The sequence below is a fragment of the Leuciscus leuciscus genome, assembly GCF_965113295.1.
Source record: "Leuciscus leuciscus genome assembly, chromosome: 6".
In the NCBI taxonomy this organism is placed as follows: domain Eukaryota; kingdom Metazoa; phylum Chordata; class Actinopteri; order Cypriniformes; family Leuciscidae; genus Leuciscus; species Leuciscus leuciscus.
The window spans coordinates 16,047,267-16,059,572 of NC_138730.1; the positions used below are offsets into that span (position 1 = coordinate 16,047,267).

General features: G+C 37.6%; 1 protein-coding gene across 3 annotated transcripts; it reads left to right on the forward strand.

The window, feature by feature from the left end:
• Positions 1-3,475: 3,475 nt before the first annotated feature.
• On the forward strand, positions 3,476-11,882 carry gata6 (GATA binding protein 6). Of its 3 annotated transcripts, none has more exons than XM_082174023.1 (7): positions 3,476-3,599; positions 4,397-5,306; positions 6,673-6,839; positions 7,296-7,421; positions 7,548-7,635; positions 7,727-7,827; positions 8,892-11,882. In XM_082174023.1, exons 2-7 carry the CDS (start codon positions 4,451-4,453, stop codon positions 9,057-9,059), a joined length of 1,506 nt encoding a protein of 501 aa, XP_082030149.1. In that variant the 5' UTR covers positions 3,476-3,599; positions 4,397-4,450; the 3' UTR covers positions 9,060-11,882. The 3 variants fall into 3 exon arrangements, with proteins under 3 accessions (XP_082030149.1, XP_082030151.1, XP_082030150.1); XM_082174025.1 differs by lacking the exon at positions 3,476-3,599 and adding an exon at positions 3,824-3,979; XM_082174024.1 differs by lacking the exon at positions 3,476-3,599 and adding an exon at positions 3,968-4,108.
• The last annotated feature ends 424 nt before the right edge of the window (positions 11,883-12,306 follow it).

Consider the following 12,306-nt stretch of genomic DNA (forward strand, 5'->3'; position numbering starts at 1 on the left):
CGCATGACTCCAGCAGGGTGTGACCAGAGATCTGTGTGAAGGTTGTTAACACGTTTACTATCCAAGGCCTCTCCCACACGCCCCCATATATAAACTCACACACACACACACACACACACACACACACACACACACACACACACACACACACACACACACACACACACACACACACACACACACACACACACACACACACACACACACACACACAAAGGTTGCTTTTACACCTTCTTGTTTAATCATCTACTATTGCAAACAGCAACATATATGCCTCGAACTGTCCGGAGTCTCTGACTTTTAGTTCAACTGGAGAAGGCAGTGCCAGGCATAAAAACATAACATCTGTCATAAACCATAAGCAAATAGGTCAAATTTTAATGCAATGGGAAGGAGAGGGAATTACTCAAAATGTAGGAAGTAACACAACTGTTACGTTCTGTAGAAAATGGTTTTATTCTTAGTCTGTGTCAGCCTGACAGTCTTGAACGCTTTTAATAGCTAATAAATAGCATACTTAAGAACATAAAAATGGAGGGTGATATTTTAAAGTCTGTAAGGGTATAGATTTGTATGATCTTTTCGTGGTGATTTAATGTCCACAATGAGTGTTCTAGCAGGGAAAGGCCAACACCCTGCCTTACAATATGTCACCTGGTAATGAGTATTTGATCGCTTCATCATCATTCATCCGGCAACAACTTCAGTGATGTACAACACAAAGCAAACGAATCTGGCAATGATTGGTCTAGAAACATTGTTTGAAACAACCTGATGAACCATGAGCAAATATCTAATATGACTCTGACCAATGGCAAACATGCTTCTTTTACTGTGTTAAAGCTGTCTAATCAAATGGAGATAATCTGATGGCACAGTTGAATTACGAGTTTTTTAGATAGAAAGCAAACTACTTCAATTAGTATATTATGGTAACACTTTATTTTACAGTGACCTTATCACACATGTTACATGTCACTGTCACAATAACTATAAATTATGCATAATTACATGCAACCAACCCCTAACCCTATGTAATATTACTCAGTACTTAAATATATAATTACACTGTAACAATGACACCTTAAAATAAAGTGTAATTATCAAATAAATATGACAACTGTGAAAATTATACAAAGCTTTGCCCGAGAAATAAGAAGTTTATAAGCAATACCTACAAAAAAACACAAATGCCTAATAATAATAATAATAATCAAATAATGTAATAAAATATTGTCGCTAATAGCATAGAGACTATTGACACAGACATCGTGTCTCTATTGTGTTCGTTGAATTGGTTTTACATTGTGGGGTCAAAGTACGCGGAGAGCCTGATAAAGACTCTCTTTGTAGTGGCCTAGAATGTCATAAATTGGCTAGTATATGAAATTTCATAAACAGCCGCCTGTAGGAAAGCACTCATTCCCGTAAATAATTGTAAAGCTGTGATTTCGATTTTTTTCCTTGTTTATTTCGATTGACGGTGATGTTGAATTTGCTTTCATTCAATAAACAGCAGTGTAGTGATAATAACTGTGATATGCCTAATGTTTGTGCCAACCGCGCACTATACTGAAATACAGAGTATTTCTCCCATGCTCGCAATATTCCATGCATATAAATGCAAAAGATTTGTCGCTTTAGTTCACTTTAGTGCATGATATTTTAACCGACATATTTAGGGCAAATATAGGCCTGATTTTGCGTCTTTGTGTCTTCTGAAAATAAGAGCTAATAGCTAATAAAAATAAGCATTATTATTATTCCCATAATTTTATTATTAATGTTTGTTAGTGCGATTTGTTCATACTATTTTACAATTTTAAAACGTTTGTTGTCAGCGCTGCAGGGAGAGGAATTTGTTTGATTAGTTCTTAAGAAAGATCACAGATGCAATTCTATGTCTGCAAATTCGTTTTCCTCCTGAAAAGAATTCGTTTTGGTCGATCAGACGATTCGATTGCTTTGATGATTCCTCGTTTATTCGGAGACAGACACACATCATGTCAGACAGCAGATCATCTATTCACACGTGCTCTTATGAATCTGTCTGAGCGTCTGGAAGCCATAGACAAACACTAAAATCGCAAGTGACTAAGCAGAAATGTTTTTATGTTGTTATAGAACGGGCGCATGTTTTTTCATATAGGCTACGCAGACGAGAGCAATATTTCGCCTATTTAAATAATATTGACTAGGCTAATCATACCTGTGCGTATAAGACATACACTATCCGAAATACATAAAAAATAAAAAATAAATTAATTGTTGAAGAGTCAATAAAATGGCTTCAGGTTCTTGTTTTTGAGCGTATTACTGTTCAAAAATTATGTATCACTATATCAACTATTGTTAATAATATATCAATAGCCTATATAGGCTATCCTAAATAATTATATGGCTACTATACATTCATGAGTATTTAACTCAGTTTTGTTACAAATAATAAAATAATTCAGTGTTTGTTATCGAATAAACTGGGCAACAAAAGAGTCAGAGACCCTCTCGACTTCAGAATGATTAATCCAATTGGCGTCCTGCAATACCTGATCAGGTCACAATACAATGTATATTCTGCCTGAATGAATTATCATCTGTTCAAAGTGAAGCACTCAGTAGTGCCTATGGCCCGCTGGGTGTTTGTGTAGGATCCTTTACAATCCTAAATGATGCCCCATCGTCTTAGATGAACTAATTAGCAACGAGCCCAATTTGCATAGCATAGAAAAGGCTCAACATCAAAACAAATAAAAGTGATTTCATCATTCTGTTTGCGTGATTTCCCTCACAGTATATAGTAAATAATTTAAACACAATTAAATATACAACTATAAAATAGTATTCATTAGGTCTGTTAACTGCGTTTAATTTTATTTATTTTTCTCTCTCTCTTAAAGACTTAGGCTATCCTAACTTATTAAAGTCAGTACATAATCGGTTTAATGCGAATCAGAAAACTAACACTGATTACCTCGTCTGCTAGTTGGTCAAACTAGTTATTGTAAAAAAACATAAGTTTTATTCAACTGGTACCAAGTTTAAATAAATATTTTAATGATCGAAAAGGCATTTGGCTGCTGACTGCGATTATAAGGCTATATGTTTGGAAGTAACCTATAGGCCTACGCTAATTATTATTATTATTATTTTTTATTATTAGTAGTATTTTAAAGAACTGTTTTAAATTACACCGATATTTCATGTCCAATTTATGAATTGAATACATTTAAATAACCCTAACCCTAACCCTTTCAGGGAAATTTTTAATAAAAATATATAGTTTGCTTGTCCGCTAAAGCAATTAAACACGTCCCTTCCATTTGTGAAAATGTAGTCAGATTTATAAGACTCGCATTTTCCATTCGATATCAAGGACATGCACACTAAGTAAGGTGTAAAGTGAAGCGCAGCACCCCTATCGAGCAGATGTGTTTGCTCAAGCTGGAGTCCAATCAGAGGCTCGGAGCGCACGAGGCGCCTCCTCTCTTAAACATCGTCACGAGTGAACAGAAAACTTTCATTCCTAATAGTTCTCCAAGTCCTGCAACCACAGAACCGCTGGATCCCGCGAACACCAACTTATGGCAAACCACCAATAGGTCAGTGGTGTCTTTTTCTTCCCTTATCCGAGTCTTGATTATAAATTTCCTTCCCAGCTCTTGCCTTGGTGCTGAGTTCGGTGCCAGCCGAGGAGAGTCTAAATCATTTTGGGGATTATTTTTACCCTGCCTCTCTCTCTCTCTCTCTCTCTCTCTCTCTCTCTCTCTCTCTCTCTCTCTCTCTCTCTCTCTCTCTCTCTCTCTCTCTTATCTGTTGTGGGTCTTATCAAGTGGTTATCTCTTTTCTGCAAAGACATATTACGTTTTGTTTCCTATCTTTTTTTTCTTTTTTTTTGTAATTATGATGAGGCTTCATCAAGAGGGAGGACTGATTTGCGACACGGATGGATTCAGATCTTCAGTGTAAAGCCCTGTATGGGGTGTGTATGCGCGCGCGTGTTTGTTTTCCTGGAATTTAGTGAAGTTGTGTGTTCGGTCATTCATGTCATGCAGCTCAACTTTTAATTTTAGAATACTACAAGATGTCACAATAATCATGAATGATTTGAGTAAGTTTGTAGCTGCACCAGTGTGCGCTTTCTGAAGTGAAACTGTCTCCGCGGTAAAAGAAAAAAAGTGAACATAGCCTTTATCATAATTCATATTTTAAGTGCTAAATCCCAATAAACATTCAGAGGAACTTTAACAGTTGGATAAGTTTATTAACTTTATGCTTTGAGCTCCTCTTAAATTCTCTGACATTACAATGATATAGCATCTATATACTTTTTCTTTTCTTTTGGAGACCATTTCCCATTACGTTCTATAATCCAACGTTTTTATGTTCTCATTTTCAGTGCACTTTTGCCTCTCCATTTTCCACACACTGTGAGATATAAAAGGGATCCTGGATGGACCTGGGTGATAACAGCTGGTCCATGGTCAAGCGCGAAGTGTCCAGCAGCAGCAGCCCAGGGTCTCCGGCTGAGCAGAGCTACCTGAACACTGACCGGAGGGACCGGCTGAGATCCCCGACGCCGACGCACCTGGACGCGGTGGGAACCCGTCGCCCCGAGGCCAGGCCCCTACACTCCTACGTTCACTTTGGGCATCCCAACAACGCCCTGCCCAATTCTGACGACGTTACACTCTTCACGGATTTAGACCAGGGCAACAAACTCATCATCTCAGGTGGACACACAAGGGAGACGCATAAGGGAGGCTTAATTGTGGACCCTACCGACATGTATCAGACACTGGCCATCGCCGCGGCCCAGAGTCAGGCCGGTTATAACGACTCTCCATCGGCCAGTTACATGCACTCCAACCCTAATTCTCCCGTTTATGTGCCGACGTCTCGCGTTGGAACGATGATACCGAGTTTGTCCTATCTACAACCAGGGGTTTCTTCCCAGCCGAGCCATGCGGTAAGCAGTCACTCGGTTTGGTCACAGTCCGCACCGGAGAGCCCGTCCTACAGCACTGGAAGCCCACATACCTCCAACCGTTTCCACTACTCCCCTAGTCCGCCTATGAATAACGGCACATCGAGGGATAACAACTACTCTAACCCTCTGAATGTAAACGCTCGAGAGCAGTACCTTTCACGACCAATAAGTGGATCTTACACAAGCCCGTACCCTCCTTACGTGGCCCCGCAACTCTCACAGTTACCGGCGGCGTGGCCCGCGGGGCCCTTCGAGAACTCCATGCTGCACTCCCTGCAGTCAAGAAGCGCGCCGCTGTCCATCCGGGGGCCCAACGGGGGTAAGCTATGGCCATTCATTCATATTCATATCAAAATTCCTTTCTGGCTGTGAAATTCAAAAATTCATGTTTCCGTAACATTTCTGGCAGTCTGTGAATAATCCAATAATTTTTATTTTATTTTATTTATTTAATTATTTTAAACGTTAAGGCACATTGTAGCTAATATGGCGCCAGTCATTTATTAATCTTTTTTTTTTTATAAAACATTAACGATATAGGCTATTTGTGATATTTAAATCTATAATATTGTTTTATATAATGCCAGTACTATAGTTCGTTCTGTAGCTTGTTTGGCGACAGGTGAGCAATCGGACTCTTTTTTTTATTTTATTTTTATTTAACTTGCATCATTACAGAAACGTTTGAAACACCAGTGGAACCTTTTAGCTATTGTCTGCTTGTGTGTAAAAAATAATAACTTTTATTAAGACCTTCCAATCTTTTGTTCTGACTTCCTATGTGGGAGTTCCAAGCCTTATCATTTATATAAGGCTTGTTTTAGGGTTAGGGTTTTAGGGGTAACCATAAAAACAATTTAGGGTTAAATATTGACCATAATTTATATTAGGGTCAATATATAATTGATATGAACATGTCAAAAATATGTAATAACTAATTTATATAAAAAAAAAAGAAAAAAGAAAGAAAGAAAAAAAAGGAATGGACCAATTTACTAATTCTAACGTTTCAAATAACAACGTAATGCAACAACAGTGGTAGATAATTGTGTAGCCTGTAGTCTGATGAAACCTTTAATGAGAACGTCATTGAAATTTACGTTTTTTTAAATAAAATGGTTAACGAAGTTCTCAATTTGCAGCCCATAGCTTCTAATATTCCGTATATAACTGTGCGTAAGTGTGCACATGTTAATATAATTAATTGTAATTAGACTAAAAATATGCTGGTAATAACAAGCTGCTCTGAAAATAAAGTGCTTAGGCTATTCCAGATTTCGTGCATGTGTACATTTGGACATCAGTTAAAACGAGAAAATAGGGTTACACTTTATTTTAAGGTTTCATTGTTACAGTGTAATTATATATTTAAGTACTGAGTAATATTAATTAACTACACGTACTTACTATAGGGTTAGGTTAGGATTAGGATTTGGTTTAGGGTTAGTTGTATATAATTATGCATAATTCACTGTTCTTGCTATGGTAAGTACATGTAACATGCAACAAGGACACTGTAAAATAAAGTGTTACCGAAAAGACTTACAGAAAAAAACAATAGTCACACATGTCATTAATGCTATTAGTCTGTTGCAATGTGTCAAGTCTGCGCAATTCATTTGGCGCACATTGAAGTTGATGGTGAATAGTGATGTTGACTGACGGGCGACTGTCTGTGTGTTTAGATTTGCTGGACGACATGATGGAGAGCCGCGAGTGCGTCAACTGCGGCTCCATTTCCACCCCGCTGTGGAGACGCGACGGCACGGGTCACTTTCTCTGCAACGCCTGCGGTCTCTACAGCAAAATGAATGGACTCAGCCGACCATTAATTAAACCTCAGAAGCGTATGGTGAGCGTCGTCTCGATGAGCTACTTAACCACTCAATTTCCTGCCTATTTATTTCAAACAATAGCCAGAGGTTATCTGGGAACATCTTCACAGGTCTACTCCCATAATAAACGCTATTTTTATTGGCTTGACAAGTTTGCAGGCATTACACGTTAATTGTTTAGGCTACAAAAATACAGTGTGCAAATGTTTTTTTAAATGATATACACACATATATATTTAATATTTGTCTAATCGAAGCCCTTTTTCATTTACAATGAAATTCACTTTGCATTATACAAGTAAAAAACAAAATTGAAATATTCCTCATAGATTGAATCTCTGAAACATTAAATTAGCAGCAGAAATTAATAACAACATTTTCATTCTGCCATTTTAGATTAATAAAATAGGCTATGAGTGGCTTGATCTTTATTAGTATTAATTAATGACATTGTTAATTGCTTTTTGTCTCAGTCGTCTTCAAGGCGGATCGGCCTGTCGTGCGCAAACTGCCAGACGAGCACGACGACACTGTGGCGCAGAAACGCGGACGGCGAGCCCGTGTGCAACGCATGCGGACTTTACACAAAGTTACATGGGGTAGGCTATACTTGATATTCCGGATACAATTGAAATAAAACAAATTGGAACAATTAAAATAAACGCGATACCACATACATGTGCCTATTATCAGTATTTTACCATCTGGATTCACGTGTTTTTTAGGTGCCTAGACCTCTTGCCATGAAGAAAGAAGGCATTCAGACAAGGAAAAGAAAACCAAAAACCTTGAACAAAACAAAGGGATCATCTGGTATGTTAAGTGATAAAAAAAAATAATAATAAAAAAAAAGCTTTCATTTATGTGTGATTCTGAGAAACTGACTTGTTAAAATAATTCACAGGAAGTAGTTCTGTTCCAATGACTCCAACATCTTCATCGTCTTCTAATTCAGACGAGTGTACAAAGAACAGTCCTTCATCGACGCAGGTGCCTGTAACATCCGTAAGTTCATGCACCCTTATTTTTCCTTTTCAAAGGCTGCATTTATGTTGTAAAAATGCAGCATTAAAATGTTACAAACCTTACAGATAAAAGTTGCGGTAACACTTTATTTCGTTAGTCCACTTTAGACATTCAGCTAACTCACATGTCAACTAGCAGTCATTAAAGTGTTAATAGACTTTCTGCTTAAAGGGATAGTTCACCCAAAAATGAAAATGGTTCCATAATTTACTCGCCCTCAAGCCATATGATTTTCTTCTTTCAGCCAAACACAATCAGAGTTATATTAAAACATATCCTGGCTCTTCCAAGCTTTATAATGGGAGTAAATAGTAACTTGGTAAAGGCCTTCTGAAGCGAAGTAATATGCTTTTGTAAGAAAAATATCAATATTTATAACTTTTTAATAACTATAATCACTGGCTTCCGGTAACGGTCATACGCAAGTCTAGTTCCAGTGGAAGAGTGATGCATCGCTTCGTTTCAGAAGGCCTTTATTAACCCCTGGAGCCGTATGGATTACTTTTATGATGGATGGATGCGCTTTTCTGGGATTCAAAATCCAAGTTACCATTCAGTCCCATTATAAAGCTTGGAAGAGCCAGGATATTTCTTAATATAACTCTGATTGTGTTTGGCTGAAAGAAGAAATTCATATACACCTAGGATGGCTTGAGGGTGAGTAGTAAATAATGGGATGATTTTCATTTTTGGGTGACTTAACCCTTTAATATCTGCTAACACTTTATTTTGATGCTCCCCAACAGACATTCGACTGACTATAAGTAACTTTGCAACTACATGTTAACTTATTCTACTAACCCTAACACCTAACAGTCTACTAATACTCCAACGAGAGTTAGTTGACATGTAATTGCAAATAAATGAGAGTCATAATGTCTAAAGTGGACTATCATTCTGGTGTTTGATAAATGATTCCTCTGCATTACTCATAGAACTTGCAACATTTTGTGCTTTCAAGGCATTATTCAGATAGACCATTTGAGTGCAACAACATAGTTTGCCTTTTATTTGTCACGCTAACATTCACTGGTTTGATCCAGGTCAACTCTTCGACGCTGCTGGGCCAAGTGGATGTTCAGTGCACGACCGGCTCCATGGTGAAGTACCCCGGCCAGGAGAGCCTGTACACGAATGTAGGCCTGACGTCCACAGCTGACGTGGCAACCTCCGTGAGAGGGGACACTTGGTGCCCCATGGCCTTGGCCTAAACCCTGGCATTATGGGACGGGAGCCATTTGCTGTCCTTCAGCTCTCTAGAACATCGCTTTCGGCGTTGTGCTTAAAATCTGGCAGGGTGTGGGGGTTGTCATCTGTTTTCGGTCTGTGTTCGTGATCTTGAGCAGAGGCCTTATCTGTTCCAAATACTCCAGTTTTTGATTCACCCCGTGGAATACTGGACGTCCATGATGGAGATTATCTATGAGGACAACACTTGAGAGAGAGAGAGAGTAAGAGAGAGTCGTCTTTAACATGCCTTTGGTACTTTCAGAGCACACCCTGCACCATGAATGTTGCTTGGAGGAGTAAGTGGATCAAAAATCATAAAAAAAAAAAAAAAAAGTAGATTTGTACATAATGCCAACGGATACTTCACCCATCTGGAAAGACAAGGTTGTTGATTGGACTGTAGTGATCTGATGAAAGAGAGAGAGAGAGAGATAGAGAGAGAAAAGGTTGATCTTTCTGAAACTGGAATTGAAGATTAAGTGTCAAGGTGTTCTTATTGACAAATGCCAATATATTTATGAAGCTACCGTTGTTCAAATAATGCATATATTTGTCAATAAAGATAATGCCAAATAGAGTAGGACTGAAGCCTTGCCCTTCCTTTTAAATATTTTTTGTTTGTTGCAGTGGACGTCGCTCACAAATCTGCACACCTTCTATGTGAATTTTAAAAGAAAATGAGACAAAAAGAAAAAAAGAAGCTCTTATAAGATTGAACTGATTTGTGATGGTTTAACACAGGGTATCAAAGATCGCAGGAACTCGCACGAGACCTTGCTTAGTTCGATAACACATTTTTCCTAGAGATCGCTATCAAATGAATATGGTCTAATCAAACTGTGTAAACTGTTTTGGAAGTGTGAAGAAATCTGTGGAGAAATCTGAACGTAAATCATCAGCAAAGCATAAATGAAATGACCATTATATATCTCTGTTTGAACAAACGGCACTCGGGATATCTTTTCTGATGTGTTTTTTTTTTTTTTTTGTTACAACACAAGACTGCAAATAAGGTTTTGCTGCAGTGATTTTGGATGTATAAGACTACCTAACGGCATTGATGTGAAATATCAAGGCATATTTCTGTTTATTTTATTTTTCCTTTCAGTGTGATTCACCTCTGTGGTCACGACTTTAGCTGATGAAGGGACAATGTTCAATCTGGATCTTGCTTTCACAATTTATTGAATGTTTTAGAGAGAGTAATGTGTGCCAGAATCATCCAGTAGTGAAGGTTTCTTGTAAGTCTCCATCTGAAGCACAAGCATAATGCAATGACAGTAATTAATGAGTTTAATTCACTCGTGAAAGAGTTCAGTCTCAAGTGCTTTTGATTTACGGCCTCTGATCTGTTAAACAGTTACCCAACTACAAGTTGCCCGTGTAAACATCTTATGGCTTTGAAATTGGGGATTGAAGGGGAACCAGAAGAGCCTTTCTTCACATGATGATGAGTGAATCCGTGACATTTTTTGGACAAGCTTTTAGGGATGCTGTGTGAACAACACAAGAAACATTTCGCTATCGTTGTGATTCGCCACCTTTACAACCTCTACAATTATTTATTTCTGTAATGTAGTGTGTTTGTAAAAGGTGTTTGTTTATTGTATTTTAATTAACATGGTTGTATTTTTTTTTTTTTTTTAATTCCAAATTATTCTGATTAGTCTGTTAAACACAGATTTATTGTTTTGGTTTTGTCTTGAAAATATCCAAAGCATGATAAAATTGCAAAGGTGTGTTTTATCTGTTTTTTTTAATATATATATAGATTTTGAGGTTCAGGCCTTCCATTTGTTCTGAAATGGTTTTTCACATGAACCACTGGAACCACATAGTTTTGATAAATTTAATCAAAATGATTTTCCTTTTTTTATTGTCATCACCAGTCATAAAGCAAATAGTCAAATGTTCTTAAACCGGCTGACTCTCCCTTCTGTTTTCCAGTGTACAGAGTATTGAGAAGGATGTCATTGTTAATTTTTTTTTCTCAGATTAGTTCATTAACACTGGAACAATAAATAATAGCCATGACTAAAGTGGTTGTATTTCCCTTCCCTTATTTTTCTTTGAATTGTTTTAATTTAATGAAGTATTAATCCATATTGTAAAAACAACAACGCTTATTTTGCATTGATTTTCGAGTCATGTACTCAATTGTACTCATAGGCCAGATGTTTGCTCATGGGTCACGGATCTTTTTTTGTTTTGTTTGTTGGTACACTGAAGCAAATTAAAAACTTGAAGTTTGTATTTCAACAATAGTAACTTTTCACGAATATGTTTATTTATTTCGTTTGTTTTTGTTTCATTACAATTACCTTAATTGCATTGGTAAATGATAAGCATTATCAAAAATGGATTTGGGTCAACATGAACATCACAGATAAAGTTGTGCGTTTAACATTTTGAAGAATTGCTTTAAACCAGAGCCCGAATGAAGAATTGGTTTATGTGAACTTTGACATTTGAATGTGCTGATCTTTGCCTCAAGGTTGGACTTTGATTTACGACCGATTGATGACGTCTCGGCCCCAATAGATTGGAGGTCTCTGATGTAATTCCTTGTGATGCTGGTGAAACAAACAGACAGCATGTTTTAGCATATGATACACAACGCTTCTTTTGCTAGAACGCATTGAAAGGAATCCCAGAACCAGTTGTATTGTTTCTTTGTCATAAATGTCTCTTTTTTTTTGGTAGTACATTCAATATAAATGTTCCTCTCATTTGTTTGAAATCTTTCTTTGCATTGTTCACATTTTGGTTTTGTCTAAACCCATAAAATCTCTTTTAGAACTGTACGTTTTTTTAGAACGAGTTCCTTTTCCCATGTGTTGTTCTTCCTTTATCTGTTTGTCAATTGCTACACTATAACACCAGCCCAGACTAGCATTTCCACAGAGCAATAGTTGCTCCCTGCTGCCCTTTTGAACTACGTTTGCCCTCTTTGCTTCAGAGAGAAGTACCAGCCACAACATAAAGCTCAATAACTCAGAAACACACACCATTAATAACAGCTTTGGCACAGCCCAACAGAATTCACTTAGACTGCGCTAACGTCACATTACATTCCAGCTCCCCTCTCCTGTCACCTACCGTTACAGTGTTGATTAAGATTTATCCTGATGCATTCTGGTTATCTGCCCTGGGTGTATGACATAGTGCTATGAGGTTTATTGGGGGGCTGGGATCTGTGAAGGATTTCAGCAAATTCTTCTCTTTGTG

Excerpts from the sequence above, each read along its gene's own strand:
- gata6 (XM_082174023.1), top strand. The coding sequence starts at position 4,451 with ATGGACCTGGGTGATAACAGCTGGTCCATGGTCAAGCGCGAAGTGTCC. Across the intron at positions 7,636-7,726 it reads CAAAACAAAGGGATCATCTG|GAAGTAGTTCTGTTCCAATG; the intron begins GTATGTTAAGTG and ends AATAATTCACAG. Across the intron at positions 7,828-8,891 it reads CGCAGGTGCCTGTAACATCC|GTCAACTCTTCGACGCTGCT; the intron begins GTAAGTTCATGC and ends GGTTTGATCCAG.